Here is a 21,743-nt window from a genome sequence, read left to right as displayed (position 1 = left end):
ATTGCAGAGTAAACGCGTCGCTCTTCATTCGCCGTCAACGGCGCGAAAAACGCCATCCCATCCGCCGTCCCAATAATTCAACTGGCGGCGGCGGCGAAGGGCCGCGGGGGGCGGCAGTTAGGCGATAAGTAAACGCCTTTCGCGGGGATCCCAGGACATGGCCGCGCATTTTAATGGGTGCTGCCCCTCGGCCCTCGGCCCTCGGCCCTCGCCAAATGGACCGATCCAACACGGCGCCGCGATGAGAATTTAGGAGGAGGCGGGGGAAGGGAGAGCTGTGACCTTCCCGAGATAAGGTGCCGCACTCTTCGGCTCTCACCTTCCCCCCTCTCTTTCTCTCACTCTCCATCGCCTTCTGCGTCCCGGGCGCCTGCACGACGCCGCGTCGAGACGACGCGGCCGACGCCCCACCCTGGGCGCGCTGGCCGGGCACCCTCGGCCTGGGTCGTTGGGGGTGCGCGGCGTGCGCGGCGGTGCGCGCGGATGCGTTCCATACTCCCGTCGCCCGCAAGTCCCTTGCGACCGCAATCGAGAGCACGGTCTCGAACAAGCAGGCGGCGGCCTATCGCGCGACGGCCACACTGGTGAAACTGTGTCGCTCGCATAATGCTCCGCGAAGCTTCCTCAGTGGGCTTCATTTAAAATGAGCGGGGTGCGGTTTCCATCCACCCAGCTGACCGATTTCGAGAGTCGTTTTCGTTGCTCGGACCCTCTGCGAGAGAGACAGAGCAGCCGAAACGACCCTTGGAATCGGTCTACAGTTGCGGCAGCTCCTCGCCAGCCGCGACAGGGAGGGGAGGACTCCGGCACTCCCTTCACGGGTTAGCTCCGTTTGAATGTGCGGCGTCTCTGATTCCTTGATTGCCAGTGGTCCGTATTTGCGTGGGTACGATCCCAGCCGGGGTCGCGCCAATAGAACACCGCAAACACAACGCATTCCCCGAATTTCGAACGCTTCTCTCTCTTCCGTTTGTTTGAAAAGGTGCGGGTAGGCGGGCTGGGCTCTCGCGGGGGCTTTCGCGGCAGGCGGCAGGTCTCTTGACCCACTTCACCTTCTCCTCCAATCAACACGGTCCTCTGCCAATCATGCGGGCGCCGGCGGGGCCCTGGGGGCGGCCCGGGGCTTGGGAGGGGGGGGGAGCCCTTGTCCAGGCGGTCGGTCCTTAGGTCTTGGGTCGCAAACCCCCAGACGCTGCGCGCCCTGCGGTTGAAGCTCACTGCGCGAGAGGCGAGGCACCTGTCCGTTTCCGGAACAGCGCAGCTTTCTGGATCCTGATCCCTTGGGCGGGACGCTGTGTCCATTCGTTATGCCGCCCGCCACAGTCTCACCGCACTCTCTTCACTGTTCCCCGCCCCTCGCCCAACTGCAGACGGCAGACGCCCACCCCTTCTCGACCACACGACCACACACTCTCAGCAGCAGCCAACCCACCCTGACTTCAACGACCACGGACGGACTTGAAAATGAAGAAGGGAAACCCGACGACTTGTTGCTGACTGCGTTGAGCCACTGCGCGAGTCGGGTCGCCTGGGCCTGCCTCGGTGCGCAGCGCGCAGCACAGCCGGAGACACAAGGGGCGTCTTAGCGCTCAAGGTCGGACGGCAGGCCCGGCCGTGCCCTGTCGTCGAGGGCAGTGGAGGGCAGTGGAGGGCAGTGGAGGGCAGTGGAGGGCAGTGGAGGGCAGTGGAGGGCAGTGGAGGGCAGTGGAGGGCAGTGGAGGGCAGTGGAGGCAGTGGAGGGCAGTGGAGGGCAGTGGAGGGCAGTGGAGGGCAGTGGAGGGCCTGGCCGAGGCGGACAGCGCTCTGCCGGTGAGGGCCGCACCACACCGCCCACCGGCCGCAGTGGTTCCGCATCCGGGGCTTTGCTTTTGTTGACCTCTCGCATCGACTGCCCAGTGCGGTGCGTCATCCCCTGCGTCACCCAGTCAAAGAGACTGCCCACGTGAGGCGGGGCGCGGCGCGTGGCACGGCGCGGGGCGCGGCTCCAGGGGCAGCGCCTCAAACGAAATCTCATGGGGGAAGAGGGAAGGCCGGCCGTGGGAAAAAACTAATCTGGAACGTCCTTTGGAACACCTGTAGCACGCCCCAGCAGTGTGGACGGCTGGCGCGGTTGGCACGGCGGGCGTGGCGCGGCTGGCGCGGTCCTGCAACGCCACCTGTAGAACCCCGCCCTGCCCCCGCCCCGCCCCGCCCTGCCTCCCACCCCCTTCGCGACTCCAGCCAGCGGCAATACGTCGCCGCGCTCGCAATGCAAATGAGTTGCCAAGACGGAGGCTGCACGCTGCTGCTTTACATTTGGTGCTCGCCCCGCCCCGCCCCGCCCCGCCCCGCCCCGCCTCGCCCCGCCCCGCCACACCACGCTAGGTTGACGCCTCGCACTCCGAAATTGGTTTACCCCGCCGTGAAATCAATTGCGGGGCGGCACGACGACGGCGCACTGCTTGACGTGCGGCGCGGTCGGGCATGCCGCCTCAACCAGCCCCAACCTTGGCCGGCGGCGATGGCGCAGAGTGTGGTTGTAAATCCGCAAGTTTGTCATTCCGGGAGAGTGACCCCGAGCGGGGTTCAAGGTCACGGCCCCGCCGTTCCAACGCCGCCCCAGCGCCGCCCCAGCGCCGCCCCGCGTGCTGCTGACTCGTCCCGCTCGTCGCCCCGGCCTCCCACGCCGTAAAGGCACTGATCGAGGACGGCGGCAGCGCATGGCACTGCTGGCTGTGGAGGCGAGCACCAAAGCGCCACAGCAGAGCCACAGCCATGGCGGCGCAAATAAGGTTTGACACTGGCTGCGGTGCTGTCGCTGCCGGTCGCTGCGCCATTGGCGGGATTAAATCAATAGCCCGGCCGCTGTTGACGGCGCCGCAGAGCGGTGCAGAGCGGTGCAGAGCACTGCGCGGCCGCGGCCTAGCCCGCCACAACGAGCCCCATGTTTGCTCTGCAAATGCCACCCTCTCCTAGCCTCTCTCCGGGCCTAGCTCGCCTCGGCTCGGCGCGGCTGGACACGGCTTTGCCGCCCCGACTCGGCAGGGCCCTGCCCGCTCCGGCCGCTCTGCCCGCTCCGGCCGCGCGCATCGTGGGTGTCAGTCGTTACATTTGGGCTGACATGGGCTAAGAGCCCTGAGCGGGTTTAATCTGGTGTAAGCGCCGGGCGGGGCAAGGGGAGAGGGGAGGAGCGGGGGAAGCACGGGAAAGCATGCAGACGTCACGCTTGCTGGTGAATCCCAAAGACACATTTGTACAGCAGCCTGGTGCCTGCTGGCCCCGCTGGCCGTGCTGGGCCGGTGAGGGACAGCGGGGACACGCCGCGGGGCAGCAGGATTAGGGGACAGGGAGGGGGAGAACATCTACGCGTGTGCGGCCAGCACCGGCATTAATCAATGTATGAAAACACGTCAGCAGTGGCTCTGGACGTGGAAAACAAACTGATAAAGGCATTTTTATTCTTTTTGCAAAAGCGCCAAGGTGTCGGAGTGACGTACAGTTGTTGCCCTCATCTACTTGACAACGAAGCTAGCTAGCCCTGTCACGAGAGTGGAATCCTTCCAGATCGTGGGGAAGATTGCCGCCAGAGACAGGATGGGATCCAAAGAGCGGTGCTCGGCGCAGAGACTGGTTTGGGACGCACCGGGAACACCAGCCAGACGCGTCAAGCACGAGGGAGTGCGACAGTCCTCCCGGAAGTTCGGCGAGGGATGCGAACCGCGCCGCCCTGTCTAATATCAGTGTGCGCGCCAAGTTCGAGCAGACGCTGCTCTCAGGTGTGCCGCCACAGTCACGGGCATTTGCGGCACATGCTGCAGACGCTCTCGCCTGGTCATGAAGAGCGCCGCCCAGCCCGATCCGCGCCCTGCGGTACCCTGTGGCGCAGAGACTGATCCCGAAGTCGATTTCGTCGCTCGGTCTCTCTCCCGCTCGTGAGGGCACCCGTGTAAGCAAGAGAGGAGGAGCGACGAAAACGACTTCGGAATCAGTCTGCAAGGCAAGTTTCAAGTGATGCCGCCCGGCCAGCCCGGCCCGGCCGAAGGGAAAAGGGGAGGGGAGGGATTAGTTTGCGCGCGGCTCGGCGCCCTCGGCGCGGTCCGTGGTTTGGGCCGGGCTCGGGCCGTGGCCGTGGCTCGGGCTGGCGGTGGCGTTGCCGGCGGTTTTGCATGGGGGAAGCGGGCGAGGCGGGCGAAGCGGGTGCACATTATGCTTGCGGCCAGGGCCAGGGTGGGCCGGGCGGGCCTGGCGGGCCTGGCGGTCCCAGTAGGGCTGCGTCCTGCCCCGGGCAAAGTAAGCATTTGCCAGTGCGGGGTGCGTTGCCAGCGCAGCCTGCCTGCTGCCATTATGCTCCCTGCGTCGCTGCGGCACCCCGTGAACGTGGAGCGATGCGGAGGGTGCTTGGTCAGCGCGAATTGATGGTGGGCCAGCAAGAGGACGCTTCACACGTCCGCGTCGTGTGCGTCGTGGAGCGCGTCATCCCACGGCCGCTCGGCCGTACTGCGCGCCGTAATGGCTGCCATTTCCCGGCCTCTGTTATTGCCCGATCCAAGCGAGTCCGCGGCTCCGCGAGTCCATGGCGGTGCTGCGGCCAGTGGAGGGCAGGGCGCGCCCGGGCGTCCTTGTCCCTACACATGTCGGGGCGCACCCACACACGCACGCGCGCGCGCACACACACACACACCCACCCACCCACACACACACACACACACACACACACACTCGCACACGAGGGCGCGCAAAAGAGTGACGACATTCGTTCGGGAACTCTCAGCGCCTGTCACAGACAGAGGGGCTGAGCCCCAGAGCCGGGGCCGGGGCCGGGGCCGGGGCCGGGGAAGGCAAGGCAGACACTATCTCCGCCGCAGCAGCCTTGTTGGAGGTTGAGTCGCTCGCCGCCCGGGAGGCCCGCGCGACCGCCTCGTCCCCAATCTGCTTCGGATTTCTTCTCTTGCAGCCCCTTGCAGGTTGTTTCCGAAAACGGTGTTTGGTCTCTCTGTCGCTCTCTCGCATCCCTCAACGAGTGTGAGAGAGACAGGGCGACCGAAGCGCCGTTTCGGACTCAGCCTGCTGGCGCGTTGTTTGCTCGAATCACTCCCCGGCTTCGGCTGCACCTCGAGCCACCTCAAGCCGCGCGGCGCGTCGTGGCCGCCCAGGCCGCCCTACCCTACCCGTGGTTCATCAAAATCGCCGTCAGCGGCGTGCCGGCGTCTCTATAGGGCGTCTCCGCCCCGCCTCGCCCAGCCGCACCTCACGCCGCCCTACCCCGCTCCGCCGCACCTCACGCCGCCCCGCGCGGCTAAGGGCTGTTGCTTTAATGAGCTGCCGTAGTCGACCAAGCCTCTCGACCTTCAGTCCTTTATCCGAGTCGCTTTCGCTCGCTTTCGCTCTTTGCCGGCAGGATCCGCGCGCCGCCGTGTCTTCCATTCATTAAGCTTGGCGCTGCACTATTTGGCCTCGAAGAGGCCGGGGCCGCCCCGCGCCGCACTCGAGATGCCTCTCAATATTAATGCGCGCGCGGGGCGGGGAGGGCTTTCAGCTTTAGCTGTTTCGGCGCGGTGTTTCGTCGTAAACAACGCCACGAAAAGGGGGGGGGGAGGCGGTGGCGTGTAACAGGGTTGTCCCTGTTTGGCACGGTTTGGCACGACCGCGGCCAATGTGCGAGGCATGGTGGCGGGGCTGCGAGGGCTGCGAGGGCGGCAAGGGCGTCGGTGGGGCGGCGGCAGGTGTGCGTGCCGCGCCCCGCGGCGAAGGCGACGACGACGGGGCGAGGCGGAGCAGGGCGGAGCATGGACCAGGGGAATACTTTTGCCTCCCGGGCCGCCGAAGCAGCTTTGAAACGGCCGCGAAAGAAAAGAAAGGGGAATGTTTTTGTGTGCTTTCGGGGTTGTCCGCCCGGTCCGCCCCAGCGCTCCAGAAAGGGCGGCAAACACGGTATAAGTGGACCGCAAAGGTGCGGGGAGGGGTTCGGGGGTTCGGCACGTGGAGGGGGAGGGGGGAGTGGACGCCCCGCGGGGACAGGAGCTGCTCCGCGGACTTCTCCGATACTAGTTGTATTTGATTCCACCCCAAGTTACTTCTCGGCCCCGAAGAAGGGAAGGAGTGGGGTTGCCGCGGGCGAAAAGAATGTCTCGCCCGGTCCAGGGAGTCGCGAGGGGCGCGAGGGATGCCACCCTCAAAACTTCTCACTGACAGAAATCATCATCCGTAGCACAAGCTAAATTCATCCTTAATCATGCATGTTTGCACTGAATCGTCCGTATTACGGAAAAGCTGTGTACCCGTAAGAAGTTTGCTGCCAGAGAGGTCCTGATTGCGCGCCTGTCGAGAGGCGCTGGAAGGCGTCGTTGCTGAGGGAGGCGGCGGTGGCGTGGCAGCGCTGGGAGAGAGGGGCTGCATGGGACCCTCCGAGGGACTGTCGCCGCGCCGTGGTGAAGTAGTGGTCCCGCTAGGTGTGGCGTTGGGTGCCGCGGCCTGCTTTACGACGGCTTCGCTGGCTTCGCACACTGCCCGTCCCCGCGTCCCACGCGTTCCACAAAGGGAAGGTGTGCAAGCTGAGTAAATCTTTACTGCCGGCCAGTGTAGAGAGCGCCGCCGCTGCCGCCAGCAGAGCGTGGCTGGCGTCCCTGGGACGGGCTTCCCTTCAATGCCTGCCTGCCCCGCGCACAAAAACGGGTGCTTCTGATTGGCCGTTAAGGCTTCGCCGGGCTTCACGTTCACGGCCGCGCTGTCCAGCCAAGCAAGGTTGGCAGGCAGGCAGGCAGGCAGGCGGCCAGCCGGGCGGCCAGCCAGGCGACCAGCCAGGCGACCAGGCAGGCGAACAGGCAGGCGGCCGGCCAGGCACTGCGTCGCCGTAAAGATCTCCCCCGGTCGATTATTATTCGGCACCGTTGCACCGCCACCGCTCGCCGCCGCACTAATTTTCCGGCCACCGACTTGTCCTCGGTCCGCGCGCCCTGCGCCCAGCCCCGCGCCTCGCGCCACCCTTTGCGGCCGCGCTCCCCCTCGCCCCCTTCCCTTTTTCCCCGCAGCAATTAATGGCGAAATTCGCGAAGCGGAAACTTTGGCCGCGGCCGAATGGAACGACGGGCCGAATGAAGCGCGCCGCTGGCGCGCCGCCGGGCTGACAGGTTGGGTCCGTGCGGGCGGGTGGAACCGTGGAACTGCGGCAAAAGCAGATTTGGCCTTTTCAAAAGAAGAAATTGTGGCTTGAGTTTTTAAATCAATTCTTCCTGGTAGACTTGAAGAGAAAGAACGTTCAGATTCCAAAAGCCTGATTTTAAAGTTTTCACCAGAAATATGCAGACTGCAGTTCTGGATATCTGCTTATGACCTTTTCACGCCAGGCGTTTCAGAAAAATCAAAAACACAGAGATTTATTTAATTTACTTCAGCCCCCTTTTTTTTTCTTTTTTGCATGCAATATGCGTGCTGGGCTTGGAGCTGGCCGGTTCGTTAGTTGCTGCGCGATATTCCCCGTGATTGTGAGCCTGCTGGCGCCAGTGGCAGCAGTGGCGGCCATGAGAGGCTGCTATTGGCCCACCATGTGTGTCCGAACGCCCGGACGGGCAGCGCCCCACCGCGCCCCGCCCCGCTCCCTTGTGCCTCGCCAGCACGGCCCGCTGCACTCCGATTCCGGCGAACAATAATTGCAGCAGCCATTCGAGCCATTCCAGTCGCTGCGTGGGCCTTATGGTGCGCCTGCCTCCCTCTCCCCCCTCCCTGTCCCTGACCAGTGCACTAATGAAGTGAATGGATTCCGGTCGTTCTGCGACTTCTTTCTCCAGCTGTTCGGTCCAGTGCCTCCTCGGCTTGCTTCCGGCGCCTCCCTGGCGCGCCCTGCGGATGGAGAATGGAGAGGCGGCGTGGTTCAAGACGACGTCCGGGGCCGCCGCGAGGACAGGGGGTGGACGAGGCGCGGTTTTGCTCGCAGAGCTCGCTGAGCTCGCGCCCCGTCTTCCAGCACAAGGCCCACAGACAACGCAACGCGCCTCGCTCCCGGCACGGCATTCCACAGATTTCCCGGAATTGTTGCTCGGCATCTGACTCGGAAGAGAGGACCTCGGTTCCCGTCTCGGCGCTGGAAAATGAAGGGAGAGATGCACTGCGTCGCGCCGCGCCGCCGCGCCGCCGCCCTTCGCGCACAGCCAGCAATATGCCTTCCTTCTTATTGCCCCCAGCCGCCACACCGCCAGCCATCGCCAGCCGCCACCAGCCCACCTCCAGACACCCCATCCCCGCGCCCGCCACGCCCACGTCCTCGTCTCTCAGAATATGAGACTCCTGTGAGGCCCGAAGCCCGGCCTGGAGCCTGGCCTGGAGCCTGGCCTGGAGCCTGGCCTGGAGCCTGGCCTGGAGCCCGGTGGGGCCCAGCTAGGCCGGCCCTGCCGTTTCTCACATTATTTGAAGAGGTGGCCGACGGGGTCGTGGCCGTCCAGCCGTCCAGCGACAGAGCCTCATTGTCGTGCTTGTGTTGCAGACGAGGCCCTGACATGCAACGTGTGTGACCGGTCGTTCGTTACGCCCCGCCAGCTGGCGCACCACCAGCAGAAGAAGCGCCACTTCGGGTGAGTACGAGAGGGACTTTCGGGGAGGGGAGGGAAGGGGGGAGGGGAAGGGGACGGAAAGGGCAGTCAACCACAGTGCCGTGCCGTGTCCGAGGCCGTGTCCAGGACCGTGTCCGAGGACGTGTCCGAAGCCGTGCGCCTGCACAGCCGAACCGAACACAGCGTTCCCCTAGAGCACTGTATGGCTGCTGTTGGTTTCACAGGTGTATACGCGTCACCCCACTCTTTTTACTCGCACAGCTAATAATGGGGGGGGGGCAACAACGCGGCTGTTGGCCTGGAAACTTTGTTTCAGGGAACTAGTTGGCTTAGCGGCGGCGAGGCATAACGAAAAAAGAGTCGTGCAGCACGGTGGGGTAAACAAGGCGCCAGCACACACACGCACATGCACACCCTCGCTTGCCCCTAGCGCCGCGGCGTGCCGTGGCGTGCCGTGGCGTGCCGTGGCGTGCCGTGCCATGCCGTGGGGTGGCGTGCCGTAGCGTGCCTTGCCGGGCCGTGACGCATGCGAAGAGACACGAAACATGTGCAGGCCAGGATATGTGTACGTTGTAACGGCAACTGTTACCGCGGGCGAGACGGGCCGGGGTGGGGACGGGGCGCGACGAGGACGTTGTTGATGTCACGCCGCGCCAACGCGCGCGTCCACAAGCATGCCGTGCTGCTGCCCCAGCCGTGATGCAGCCCTGCGCCAGCCGGCTCGGGCCCTGTCCGACGTGGCCGAGGCCGTGGCATGGAATATGTACTAGTCCGTCCCACTCCATCCTCCACCGCCCGGCCGGCACGTCGCCCGTCGGGCATACATCGCCATCACCACAATCCGCCATGGCACTGCATGGCACGCCGTGCCGCCACGTATCGGAGTTTTGGCTCGCTTCGGGGATTAGCCCGCGTCTGTGGCCCGAGCGCCAAGCGCCAAGCGCGAGGCACTGGATTGGGTTGGGGGTCGTCGGGCATCGGCCAGCATCAGATGAAGCTCCATTCCACGACAATCAGGGCTAAACATCGTCCCCCGCGACAAACTGACAAACGCAGTGGTGGACCCAGAGCTGGCCTTTAAAGGGTAAAAGGGGGGGCACCTTTGTCCACTTTACACTATGGCTGTTTGACCAGTTGTTTACAGGCGGCTATCTAGGTACACTATGCGGGGGCAAAAACCACTTTGCCTCCTCCCTCTGCATCCGTACCGGTACCGGTCTGCCTGACCAGACGACACTTTACCGGCGGACTGTCGAGTGAAAAGCGCGTTGAAATTAATGTTTACAGAAGGTATTGGGGCAAACACCGGGATTGGAGCCCGTTTTCGCTTCAGCTCGCCACCGTGCTCGCCACGTCCAGTTCCGAGTCCGGATCTCTCCGCGGCCCTGTTTCGCGACGCCCCTCGGGACCCACAGTCCGCAGTCCGCCGGGCCTCCGCCGGGCCTCCGCCGGCACGTTCACACCGCCCTGCAACGCCCCCGAGGAAGGCCGCCTCAAGGTCGCCCTCAAGGCCGTGCTGCCGTGCTGCCGTGCTCTCGCGCCCTGTGTCCGACCCTCCGACCCTCCGACCCCCCGACCCTCCGACCAGACCCCTGACTTCCTTCATCTCGTCTTTAGGAGTTCCGCCGGCTTTTATAGAGGCCTGCCAGGCCAGGACCTCCCAGGACCCCCTGCCCCTCTCTCTCTCCCTCCCTCATGCCCCCCCCCCCCCTCTTTTCCCTCCCGGGGCGCCCTTCCTGGGCAATGTAAAACAAAAACCGCGAGATGAAATTGCGCGCCGAGCGGCCCGACCGCGCTGAGTGGGTGGCGGGGGGAGGGGGAGGGGTCCTTTTTGTCATACATAAAACTGGCGGCGGTGTGGCGACGGCCGCGAGTGGGTGCGGCGGCCCGCAAAAAGCGCGAGTCGGGGAGGCCACAGGCCACAGGCACAGGCCACAGGCCAGCGGCTAGGGCAGAGGGCGAACGCCGAGTGCACACTGGCAACACAGGGCGGACTCGGGGTGGACACCCCGCAACCCGGATGCGGGGTGACACGGCAGGCGAGGCGGGGGGGGGATCCGAATCAGACACGGGGGCGGCCACTGTACGTGTCTTCTTGGCGTCTCGCAGAGCGCGGCAAGAGGGAGTAGGGAGCACGGACAAGCCATGGATTGGATATGCTGAGGACGGGCCTCGGCGCCTCGGCCTTCCGGCGCGGCGGGGTGGGTGGGGCGGGCGGGGCTCATGTGCATGCAGGCGGGGTGAAGGGCGCGCCGAAAGGCTGAAGGGAGGCGCAGCAAATGTCAGCGAGCAGGGGCCCAGGCGGCCACACTGTGGCAGGGCCGACGGGGAGAAGATCGAGCGGCGCGCTCGCCAGCCGAACGTCCTTGGTTTCCGGGACGGTTTTCATTTTCGGTGGATTGCTTGCTACTTTGCCCGGATTTCTCGATATCTTCGATACTCGAGTACGATCGTTTCCGCGTGTCCTTGGTGGGGTGAGGCACGCACGCTATCGGTGACAGGCCCGGCCAGGTGGAGGACAGAGGGCTGTGGGCGGAGGCTAGGGCGAATCGCCCCACATAAAACTTGCCGGACGGCCTGGACAACCCATCTTGTGGGGCCGTGCGCCGTGCGGGCGGGGGCGGCCAAGGTCCCAGTCACCCCGACCTCGGCCCGGGTCGACTCGAGTGCAGGTCACCCTCCCATCCGCTTCATGCGAGGAGCCGACCGTCGCGCTTTTGTCAACGCAGCGAGCTGGGCTGCCCCCGTCCCCGTCCCGAGGGGCTGGCGGGGGCGCCAGGGCCGCGGGCGGTGCGGGGCGGTGGGACAGGCATGCACCGGAATTCGCGGGAATTCGGGGGGAATGCGCGTGTTGTGGCGGTCGCTGCGGCATCGCATCGCGGAGGGTGCTTTGATGGAGGGGCCTAACTGCTTGCTGCATGCCATGCTTCGCTTGCTGCGCCGCGGCTTGCAGCAGGCAGGTCCTCGTGCGTGCACCGGAGCGTGGGCCGGGCTGCACGAGGGTCTCGAGGCCCTTTCGCGGGCGCTGCTGCTGCGCCGGCGGGTGCGACGTGCACCCTGCGGAGGAGAGGATGGGGTTCGGCGAGAAAATGCTGATCGGCAATATCGGACAGAGGCGGGCCGGGCCGTGTCGCCGTGTCGTCCCTCGGGACCGTCTGGGCCCCGGGAAAGGGTTGGGACGGCCCTGTCGGAGACGGCCGGCCGCGGCGCGGGTGTCAACAGTGTACTCCCGGATGTTAACAGTTTCACTTCCCTTGTCGCAGGTGCAACGCGTGTGACAGCCTGTTCCCCTCCTTGATGGCCCTGGAGCACCACAAGGAAGAGTTCGAGCACTGGTCCGGCGACGAGCTGAGCGTGGGCCGCGCGTCCTGCGACGAGGACGAGGAAGACAGCCTGGACACGGTGTGCAGCGAGGAGCTGGAGCGGCTGCTGTAGGCGAGACCGTCGCACCACTGACAAGTGCGGCGGCCTTCCGTTGTACAATGCGAAAGCAACGTCAACAATTTATTCGTATTAGAGCGTTTCTGTGAAGTTTATTGTACTATCAATCTTGTGTAAATATGATTACTGTCTAGTTCGACCCTTGTCGCCAGATGGCGCGCCCACGATAATTATTACTGAAGCTGGGCCGGTCCGCGGTGGCGCCAAGCCAAACTTGGCGACAGCCAGCGCCTCGCCCGGCTTCCGGCCCAACTACAATGCTTTCCTCGCCGGCTGGCACTCCCTCCCTCCCCTTCCCTCCACCCTGCACTTCCGTTGCAGTTCCACTGCAGTCCACTGCAGTGGCGCGGCCGGGCCGCGTAAGGCGCCAACAGGCTCGCCAACAGGCTTGCCAACAGGCGAGCATCGAAGGCGGTTTGGGTGCGGCAGGATAGATGGCACGACTGTAAAGACAAAGCGAGACCCGTCGAAGCAGAAATGCCGGTAACGAGGAACCGCCTTGGATGCTGTACATTTCGAGATGCAAAGTTTATTGAATGGTGTTTTTGTTCCCACCGAGACATATTTTTGTACCTCTAGCTGTTTCTTTCTATTTATTTAAAAGGAAAGCGTGGGTAACCATGCGTTTCCCCACCGGGCCCAGGAGGGGCTTCGCCTTAGGCTTCGCTCTCCTGGGCCCGCGGCCGCGGTGGTGGGCTCAAGCGCTCGGGCTGGCTTTGGCCAGAAGACCTGTTCTGAACTGCGCATGTGGGCACGTTTCGAACGGACACACTTGAATTCAGCACAGATGGTGTCTATGAAACTGTCATGTAGAGGAGACAAGCGTGTAGCGTTTGATCCGAAACTTTTTGGAGGACTTTCAGTGTTCGAACATGTCCAGAGGCGTGCCCGCCGACAGGCCCACAGGCCGACAGGCCCACAGGCCCACAGGCAAACTCGCGCCTCCGCCCGGCAGGTAGGCCGCCCAACGCGCGTGGTGGGCCCGCCCAGCCGCTTGCTTCAGAGCATGGCCTCTTCGCTCTGTCCCTCTCGCACCCCTCCGGGCCACCGCATGGGTCCGAGAGAGACAGAGCGAGGCGAAGCTTGCTGGGCACGCTCTGTTCGGAATCCAACTGCAGCCCGCCGCCGCGCCGCAAATCCTTTTGTGTGATCTTCTCCTCTTCCCTCTGTACATAGGCCTACTTCTAGTGTAGGGCCACGACGGCGGGCCTTCCCTCCCTTGCAGATGTTCGCGGGGCGTGCGTCGTGTGTGTCATTTAGTCTCGAGGACTTTGATGCTGTCAGGCAGGCATGCAGGCAGTCGCGTCAACAGTCGCCGTCACTGTTGGGACCAAGTCCTTAGTTTGGAAGGCGACATTGTGCTGTGTGCGGTGCGTGCGTGTGCGTGTGATTGGGTGAGTGAGTGTGAGTGTGATTGAGTGAGTGTGAGTCTTATGTGTGCGTGTGAATCGCAGCTGTGAATGCTATTGTGTGGGATTGTGCACGTGTCACATCTACAGTCTGTAACTTATTAACTTATTACGCGACGGTACACAAAAGTTGTACTCTCGCTCGTTTCCTGTTTGGTGTTTCTATCCTCTAGTGGAAATTTATGAGAAAAATTCTTGTTTTGTTAGAAATTTGCTATAATAATATGGCGATATCAGTCACGTGTTGACAAACTATTATGTATCAGCAGACATACTTTCTGCTGTCGATGTTGATAGTATTCTGTGTAACTGTAGTCATGTAAGTCATTCTTATTTTGGGACCTTCCAGAGACAGGAAACGGACTATCATTGTTCGGAACGATTTGGATGCAACATATCCTTTGTTGTTGGAGAATGTGAATGGCACAATCAACTGTTTTCGTGCTATAGATTTATTTTATTTACTAGGTTGTCATATCATTTACTATTTCCTTGAGGAAAAAAGTTTTCTGTGGATCTTGTTATTTTAATAGATGTGACTTTTCTCTTAATCCGTTACGACGTGAATTCATTGTCATATTACTACACTTGTAGAAAACCTGACTAAAGTAGGGTTTAAAATGAATATGCATTTTATTTATTAAATTCGGCATGCTGCAAAAGAAAACATTTGTCTTACTGTACATAAGCCTCATTTACTTCGTAACGAAAAGCAGTATTCGAGCGTGCCAATGTCATATTGAGATTTTGTAAATAATCTTAAATCCTCTATACCTGTGTTAGTTCTTACGAGATACATACAGTAGCCATTACAGACAAAAGCGAGCTCCGCTTCAAACCGTCAGTGTGATTGTCCCTTTAGCACTGCTTCTCCCGATAGCGCAAAAGTAATAATTATTATTGCCGGTCTCTTCACGGAATCTCAAAATGCTTGTGTACAATGCTTGTGTACAATACTTGTAGAATTATTGTCTGCTGACTAAAGGCAGCACCCATGCTTTTGTTGAATCCATGTCGCATTTCGAAAAGACTCCCAACCTTACAGCTGCTCTGTTCGAGTGACCCGCGCGTCAGATATTGATGGATGGTTCTCGGAAGCGCTGTGTGCGCGCCACCTCACTACTTCTAGGGGAAAGCGGCCCATATTGTGTTTGGCGTGACAGCGGTCCTTCCGATGTATTTTTCTGTACAGATGTAACAATAAAGCTTTTGGTCAAGTAAAGCGTGTCGTTCCTCGGCCTCGGCCGGCAGTGAGAGTGCTCGTCCCTCGACCGTCCCGTCCCACGCAAACGACGCAGACGACGCAGACGACGCAAACCCAGCCCGGCCGCGCTTCCTCCTTTTTGCCTTTGCCTGTCGTTATAATAAGTCCACTGTCGGCGGTGAGGCCGTCTGGCTCGCTGCGCGGACAGCCGAGGCGGCCCGGCCCGCCCAACACTCGGCGCCGCGCTGCCGCGCTGCCGTGCTGACCTTACGACCCCCGGCCCGGGTCTGGCGTGGTCTGGCGTGGTCTGGCGGCCAGGTGGACTGGACCGCTGGGCCGGTGGGCTCCTCTTCGCGCTTCGCGCGGAGGCGAGGCGGTCTTGTCCGGCCGTATTGTTCGCGCGGCAAAAGTTTGGTGTTCCTCCGCTTTGTTTATGGCCGTGCTGGAACGCCGGGCCTGCCATGCCAGGGGGAACGCATTAATGAAGTAACTAAAAAAACTAAAAAGCATCCTCCGCTCCATGACGAAACGGAGTGGGCCCGTATCGTCAGGACGCTCATCCCGCGACCCGCGGCCACGTGCAAGTCCAGGTCGTCGGCCGAGGGCCGCGCCGTGGTCATCGAGGGGGCAAAGAAGAGCGCGGGCGAAGCGAAGCCTTGGCCAAAGCAGGGCTGTCACTACCCCACGCGCGGCGGAGAGTGGAGTGGAGCGTCTTTGGCGCGTGGGGTAGCGCTGGATCAATTCCTGGGCCGGTGGTGGTGTGTTCGCGCTGCGTTCTCCTCTCGGACCCGGCCACGCGAAACGTCGGGAAAACAGCATTTTCCCTCCATTTTCGCAAAATGGGACGTCGCCGCGCCCACTCCCCACTCATTATCCCCTCATCCGCGATCCCATCCCTCGCTCGCGGCGAAAGCAAAGCCCCCGCTAATGCCCCTCGGCCCCCGCACGCGCATCGCGGCCATCGCGGCATCGCGGCGCAGTGCGGCCGGAGGATTGCCGCCTTTTGTTATCGAGACCCTTATTAGCCATTTATCACAGAGGCCCCAAGGACGCGGGGGGCACCCGCGGCGGCATCTCGCGTCCAATCGCAAAACTGGACCGTTAATAATGGAACGTGGAGCCTGGGTCCCCGAATCCCCAATCCACGGACCGCCGCCTTCAGCCTTGGGCTGCAGTGGCTCGCCTCCGCCTTGCCCGGCCTTGCCTTTCGCGCTTCGCGGTCGGGAAGGGCACAACCAGTGGCAAGGCCAGGCAAGGCCTCAAGGCCGCTGCCGGCAAACAATCGGCCGCACCGGGACGGCCGCGACGCTTCTTTCTGCTCTTTTTAGCGTCGGTACTTTCGCCGCCGCCCGTCTTCAAGCGGCTAGGGTCATTCGGCGCTGCAAGACGAGTGTGGGGTCAGCAAGCGTCGAGAGTGACGCCCCCCCCTCCCCCCCGCTACACTGGTGGAAAATGGTTCAGAAAAGAGACGGAAATGCCTGGTCACTTATTTATCAGCAGGGTCCGTTTGGAAGTTCCGTACCTTTCCCATACCCAATTTTCCCCACTATTTCCATTTCAAAGTGCGGAATATTTTAATGAGTCGTTTCAGTGGTGGGGGTTTTGCCGTGCCACTCCATCGGTAATGTACATTTCGGCGTGCTAGGTTTTCTACTCTGCTTGCGCCCCCATTGACAACAATCCAAATGAAGTCACGTTCCGTGCGGTTCTGCCGCAACTTGTGCGTACACTCGGATGTGACCGACAGATAATTAATTTTAATCAGCAACGCGGCGCCTCGCGCGGGACTGCTCTTCGGCGCTCTGCGGCCAGTGGCGCGGGGCATGGCCGGGGGGCTTTGGCTTTGGCCACTGGCGGCACAATGGCACTCGGCCTGACTCGGTCCCCGGTTCCAGTGGCTCTCGTCGAGGACCATCGGGGACCATCGGGGACCAGGGGACCATCGGGGACCATCGGGGCCCTCGCGTGCCGCGGGGGTGCCACTGTCACCCTCCCCAGTGCGAGTGATGGCTGCACCGTTCACCCTGCGCTTCGAAGCGCAGTTCGAGCTTTCGAGCTTCGAGCTTCGCAGGGCAGTGCGGAAGTAACTGCGTCTGGCTGGAAGATGCCCCCCCCCCTCTCCCACCTTCTCCCGGTGCGCGACCCGCGACCGGTGTTCCACACCCTGCCAGGCCCGCCTGGCCCCGGCAAGTCCCAACCCATGCCGCCCGGCTCGGCCGGCCGGCGACGACGCCTATATAAGATGCCGGCAGCCTGGAACGGGCAGTATACACACACGAAGCACACAACACGAAAGCAACCATGAAGCTGGTGAGTCGTCTGGTGAAGTAGTGATGAAAGCCACAGCGAGGTCAATCCGAGGAAGCAGTTTGGCCTGTAAACGAAAGCGAAACAGTGGCCGGGCGAACCCCAAGATTCCGATTCCCTGTGCAGGTCATCGCCGTCGTCTGCGCCTTCCTGGCCGTGGCCCTGGCCCGCCCCCAGCAGCAGCCCCAGTACAAGCCGCCCGTGCCCATCCTGGCCCAGGACTCCCAGTTCAACATCGACGGCTCCCACACCTCCAGGTAAATGACACACGAACCACGCTGGCGGAATGGAAGAGAGAGGACTACTCATTCTTTTAGGAGTGTACGGCGACATAATATGTGCGCAAATCTCGTCTTCCGCGTGGGCAAGCACCAAGTGTGTGTGCGTGCGTCGTGTGTGTTCAATACACAACAGCGTGCATTGTGTTGCAAGCAGTTTTACCCCCCTCCCCCCCTCTCTCTCTCTCTCTCTCTCTCTCTCTCTCTCTCTCTCTCTCTCTCTCCCTCTCTCTCCTCTGTCTCTCTGTCTCTCTCTGCTTGCTATTCAATTCCAATTCGCGACTGACGGAATGGCCTGGGGCAGGGAGAGAGGAGAGAGGGGAGCTGCACAGTCAAGTTACGCAAAGCCCCGCGCTGTATCGTCCCGTACCGTTCGGTTGAACGGCAGTGCAAAGAAAGCACGACGGCAAGGCGGCGAGGCGCCAACTTGGAGCAGAGCAGGCGTCCGCGCAGGCGCGCGGGAGCAGCAGCAGCGCGCCGAAAGTTACTCCGTCGGGAGTACAATTATGAATTCTGAATTAAAAGGGCGTCCATGTTCTTTTGCCACTCCAGCTTCCAGACCGGTGACGGCCAGAGCCGCTCCGAGCAGGGCGTGCAGAAGCAGCTGGGCCCCAACGACCAGGGCGAGGCTATCCAGGGCCAGATCTCGTGGACGGACAACGACGGCGTCGCCCACCAGCTGGCCTACACCGCCGACGAGAACGGCTACCGCCCCAGCGGCGACCTGGTGCCCGCCATCCCCGTAGCCATCCAGCGCGCCCTGGAGTGGAACGCGGCGCACCCCGAGGAGGAGGACCCCCGGGACAGCCAGCGGCAGTGAGGCGCCGCCCGACAACCACCCCGACGACCAGCCCAACACAACTCCCAGCCCGCACAGCCCCCGTTACGACCTCCTCGCGGACTCGCAGGACTTCTCCGAGCTGGCCGTGCCGAGGACGCGGAGACGCGAGAAGGCGTGGTCCTTGACCCGTCCGATAGCACCCTGCCCTTCTTCACGACGCGGCCCGGTCCTTTGTTCCTCTTGAAGGGCCTTGTTAACAATCTGTGATCTGTTCCCTGGTTCCCGCCGCGCTCAGAGCAATAAAAGCACAAACCCCGAGTCCGCCAGAGGCATCCTTTTACTCCTCCCACAACGCCGAGTCCGCGGTGGGCATCGAACCACTCCGCGTCCAAACGGCCCGGCCTTGACGCCACACACCGAAACACGCGCCAAAGCTAAATTTAGAAGATGGTGTCAGCATCTCCAGATTTATTATTTGTGCGATCTGGAGCCTCTACTTTTTTTACCTATTTTTTTAAAGTATTTTTTGTTTAATTATTGTGGGGACGCATATGACGCGGCAGGGCGTATCATCTGCCGCTGCGCTACCAGTTTAGAAGAAGAACCGGTCCGCGCCGCCAGCGCAGCCAGCGAGATGGAAAGTGCTAAGGAGACGAAGGCGAAGGCCAGAGGCGACCAGTCCACAAACAGGGGCGGGGCCGGGGGGGGGGGGGGGATCGGAGCGCGCTGGTCCACCTTCGGCAACAAAACCGGGCCATCTTCTTCTTATGAGTTCACTCGGCGGTGCAGTCACACAAACTGATATGGAGGGAAAAGAAAAAAAAACTTGCTACGAAAAAACAGGACAATTTCTCATCTGCCAAAGACGTTGTTTTAAAAAAATCCGAACGCATTGACACACTTTAAGGAAGTAGATCATGAGACCTCCTCCACCTTATACCAACAAATTATACCGATAAAAATATTGCTCAATAATTGTAAACTAAAGAATCGGAGGTGAATGAGGGCGCGCGCGGAGAGTGTTTTCTTTTTCCAGCCAAAATGTATGGCAATATGATTTCATTGACGTCACCACTCCATTAATTTCGGCACACTATGACAAAACGGGGCAAATCTATAATCAATAGACAGGCGACACACGGCGGCCCCGCCCTGATTTGTCTCCGCTGATGCCAACGCTGCACGCCTGTGTTCGTTCGTGTGGGGCCGCTCAGCGGCAATGTAAGGAAGGTGAGGAAGTTCTTGAGGAAGTCGGCGTGTTGCGACGGTTTCGCCGTCCGCCAGGCGATTGACTGCGCCGCGCCTACCGGCGTGTCTTCCTTGCGGCTCGCGGTGCAGCGCGCTGCAGAGCGCCCAACCAACGAGCCGTATGCTGGCCCGCCAAGCTGCCCTGCGCGACTCGGCTGCCTACGCTGCAGGGGCCTTCCCCTCCCCTCCCCTCCCCGTGCTGTGCTGTGCTGTGCGCCGTCGGCGGGAAACTCCGGAGAGTCCACAAAACTCGGCTGTCTGCCCACGCGGCCAGCGCTAACGAGAAATGAATAATACAGTGTCGTGGTGTGGCAGACCCGGCAGACCATGGAAGGACGGGGCACTCGAATTAGCAATGCTCGCTACGATCTTAAAGTTTAATGTTTCATCACAAAGAGGACATATTCGAAGGATGTGCAGATCGCGTACAAATATTGTACAAGTATGGAAAACACCGACCGCGGGGTCCGTATTTCTGATGATGGCGGATGAAAGGGGTTTGCGAAAGGTGCTCGATGGTATGGTGAAGTGGTGCTCCCGGACGCGCGGGGCGGCGCAGGGCCGCGAGCAGCCAGTCCCCGGCGCTGTCGCGGGCCGCCTGCGCCTCGCCTGCGCCTCGCCTGCGCCGCTGTCGATCGTACGTCATGGAGTGCGTCGTGGAGTAGGGTCGTTGAGAACCGGGATTTGCTTTGCCTTTTGCAACCGGGCCGACCGAGGCGGCCGGGCCGAGGGTGTCGGCAAGGATGTAGACAAGGCGTCGCCCGAGTCACTCTTGGTTCTCCGTCGCGTTGAGTGTGTCAAGGTGTCCTTGGCGCGCGCGCGTCCCTGGTCGTCCCTGGCCGTCCTCGGCCGTCGGGCGCGCTGCTGGCGCTGCTCACGAGGTGTACTTCTGGGACTCGTCCTCCTCGGGGTGCGACAGGTTGTACTCGATGGAGCGCTGGATCTCGGCGGGGATGGGTGGCGACTGGGGCAGGTGGGAGCCCTCGGGGTGGTAGCCGTTCTCGTCGGCGGTGAACCTCAGGTCGAACTGGTTGCCCTCGCGGTCGGAGTACTGCACCTGGCCCTGCACCACCTCGGCGACGTCCTTGCCTCCCAGCTGCCGCAGCTGCCCCACCTCCTGGCGCCGGACGCCGTCCTCCGTCTCGAACCTGCAGACACCAAGCCGTCAGTTAGCCAGGCCGCCATGCCGCCACGCCGCATGGGGTGCAGTGCGGGCCCTGTAGGGGTGTGCTTCCCGTACCTGGAGTGGAAGGAGCCGTCGGCGTTGACCACGGCGTCCTGCGACAAGATGGCGACGGGCCGAGGCGTCTGCTGCTGGGGGCGGGCCGCCACGACGGCCAGCACGGCCAGCACCGCGGCGCTCACGAGCATCTGCGGACAGGCGTCACTTTTAGCGGGGAGTGGGTTGTGGCCCGGCCTGTACCGCGCATGGCTTGCATTCGCACCAGGTGCATCGCCGTGCATCGCCCCCGCCGCGGGGCACGCCGGCAAGCCGCGGGCGAGGACCTCCGTGCTGCTCGGCGCGGCACCGAGTGGCCGCGTCTTACGTCATCCACCTCTTGTCACCCGTGAGGAGGGGCCGAGCGCAGCGCCGAGGTGCCGAGCCCCGCGATGCTAACCTCCGTCAGAGGAATCGACCCTCCAGTGGAGCAAAGCTCCACTGGTATCCTCACAGCCAATCAAATTTGGCAGTGGTGCAGTCCCGCCATTCGAGTCCAACGTCGGCGTTCGCTCTGCATGTTGCAGCCCTGGGGCAGTTAGCGACTGGAGGAAGCCGCTCGGATTGCAAGTTCGATGAACTGGAGCAGCCCGGCTGAGGCACTGCGGCACAACGGGCTGAAGCGAAGTGAACCTGAACGGGCACCACCGGGCACCACCTACCCACCGGCCTTGGACCAGCCCGGCCCCATAGAGCGCTGTTAGGTAACAGGAGCAGCTCGCAGCGGGAATCTTGACCCCAAATCGGGCAGCATACTCCTCTCTGAATTTAATCTGTTCAGAAATTACTGTGTTTCCGAACTTTCCTTAGCCAGGCAGGTGCGTTCGTACACACCCAGACGTGCAACGTGCCAGGCTGCTGTCCTGCTTGCGAAACGTTCCGCCAATAAGCCACTGGACAAGGGGCCTCCCCCCCCCCCCTCCCCGGAGGCGAGTCGCGACCACCGCCATGGGCGTCGTCACGAAGTACGGCTTAGCTCGCACTCCGCGATGTCGTCACTGCCACGAAAACGACAATTGGTTTGCATGCGACAACGGCAACGCAGCTCTCAAAGACAATAAACCGTATTTACGGAAGTGGAGAGCTCCCCTAGAGCTGATGCTAGGGACTTCCCAACAGCTACGAGAGAGGGCCGTTGGACGACCGAGTATAGCGCGCTGCGCGGCTCGGGCTGAGTGCATACTCACCGACTTCATGATGTGGATGTGGAATGACCGCACAGACGTTCGAGCCGGCCCAAGCTGGCGGCGGGGCTCCTTATATACCCCACGACACCCCACCTCCCCCACCGCACGCCCTGCTACAAGCGCCCCTCCCGTCCCACCTGGAACACC

The 21,743-nt window shown here is 62.2% G+C and overlaps 3 protein-coding genes across 4 annotated transcripts in view; 2 read left to right on the top strand and 1 right to left on the bottom strand.

The window, feature by feature from the left end:
* LOC117650835 (bromodomain-containing protein DDB_G0270170-like) overlaps nucleotides 1-14,594 on the top strand; it is a 60,079-nt gene extending 45,485 nt beyond the window's left edge. For both annotated transcript variants that reach the window (XM_034394437.1, XM_034394439.1), the window contains exons 3-4: nucleotides 8,456-8,543; nucleotides 11,786-14,594. In XM_034394437.1, coding sequence (XP_034250328.1) covers nucleotides 8,456-8,543; nucleotides 11,786-11,957 — 260 coding nt within the window. In that variant the 3' untranslated portion in view covers nucleotides 11,958-14,594. The remainder of the gene's footprint in view (nucleotides 1-8,455; nucleotides 8,544-11,785) is intronic.
* Nucleotides 14,595-16,837: 2,243 nt separating this feature from the next.
* On the top strand, nucleotides 16,838-18,263 carry LOC117650551 (endocuticle structural glycoprotein SgAbd-3-like). The gene is made up of 3 exons (XM_034394060.1): nucleotides 16,838-16,886; nucleotides 17,010-17,140; nucleotides 17,714-18,263. Exons 1-3 carry the CDS (start codon nucleotides 16,878-16,880, stop codon nucleotides 17,979-17,981), a joined length of 408 nt encoding a protein of 135 aa, XP_034249951.1. The 5' UTR covers nucleotides 16,838-16,877; the 3' UTR covers nucleotides 17,982-18,263.
* Nucleotides 18,264-19,553: 1,290 nt separating this feature from the next.
* LOC117650546 (endocuticle structural glycoprotein SgAbd-3-like) lies at nucleotides 19,554-21,627 on the bottom strand. The gene is made up of 3 exons (XM_034394053.1): nucleotides 21,597-21,627; nucleotides 20,431-20,561; nucleotides 19,554-20,338 (listed from the first exon to the last, which is right to left on the bottom strand). The coding sequence occupies exons 1-3, from the start codon at nucleotides 21,603-21,605 to the stop codon at nucleotides 20,065-20,067; spliced, it is 414 nt and encodes a 137-aa protein (XP_034249944.1). The 5' UTR covers nucleotides 21,606-21,627; the 3' UTR covers nucleotides 19,554-20,064.
* Between the last annotated feature and the right edge of the window lie 116 nt (nucleotides 21,628-21,743).

Source organism: Thrips palmi, unplaced genomic scaffold, assembly GCF_012932325.1.
Source record: "Thrips palmi isolate BJ-2018 unplaced genomic scaffold, TpBJ-2018v1 HiC_scaffold_5, whole genome shotgun sequence".
NCBI classification, from domain to species: domain Eukaryota; kingdom Metazoa; phylum Arthropoda; class Insecta; order Thysanoptera; family Thripidae; genus Thrips; species Thrips palmi.
The sequence above is the reverse complement of the archived record's forward strand: the minus strand, read 5'-3'. Positions and strand labels throughout refer to the sequence as shown.

What these genes read in the sequence shown, in the direction of transcription:
- LOC117650551 (XM_034394060.1), top strand. An exon ending in GACGGCTCCCACACCTCCAG is followed by an intron (nt 17,141 to 17,713) that starts GTAAATGACACA and finishes TTGCCACTCCAG; the next exon opens with CTTCCAGACCGGTGACGGCC.
- LOC117650546 (XM_034394053.1), bottom strand. An exon ending in GACGGCTCCTTCCACTCCAG is followed by an intron (nt 20,339 to 20,430) that starts GTACGGGAAGCA and finishes TGGTGTCTGCAG; the next exon opens with GTTCGAGACGGAGGACGGCG.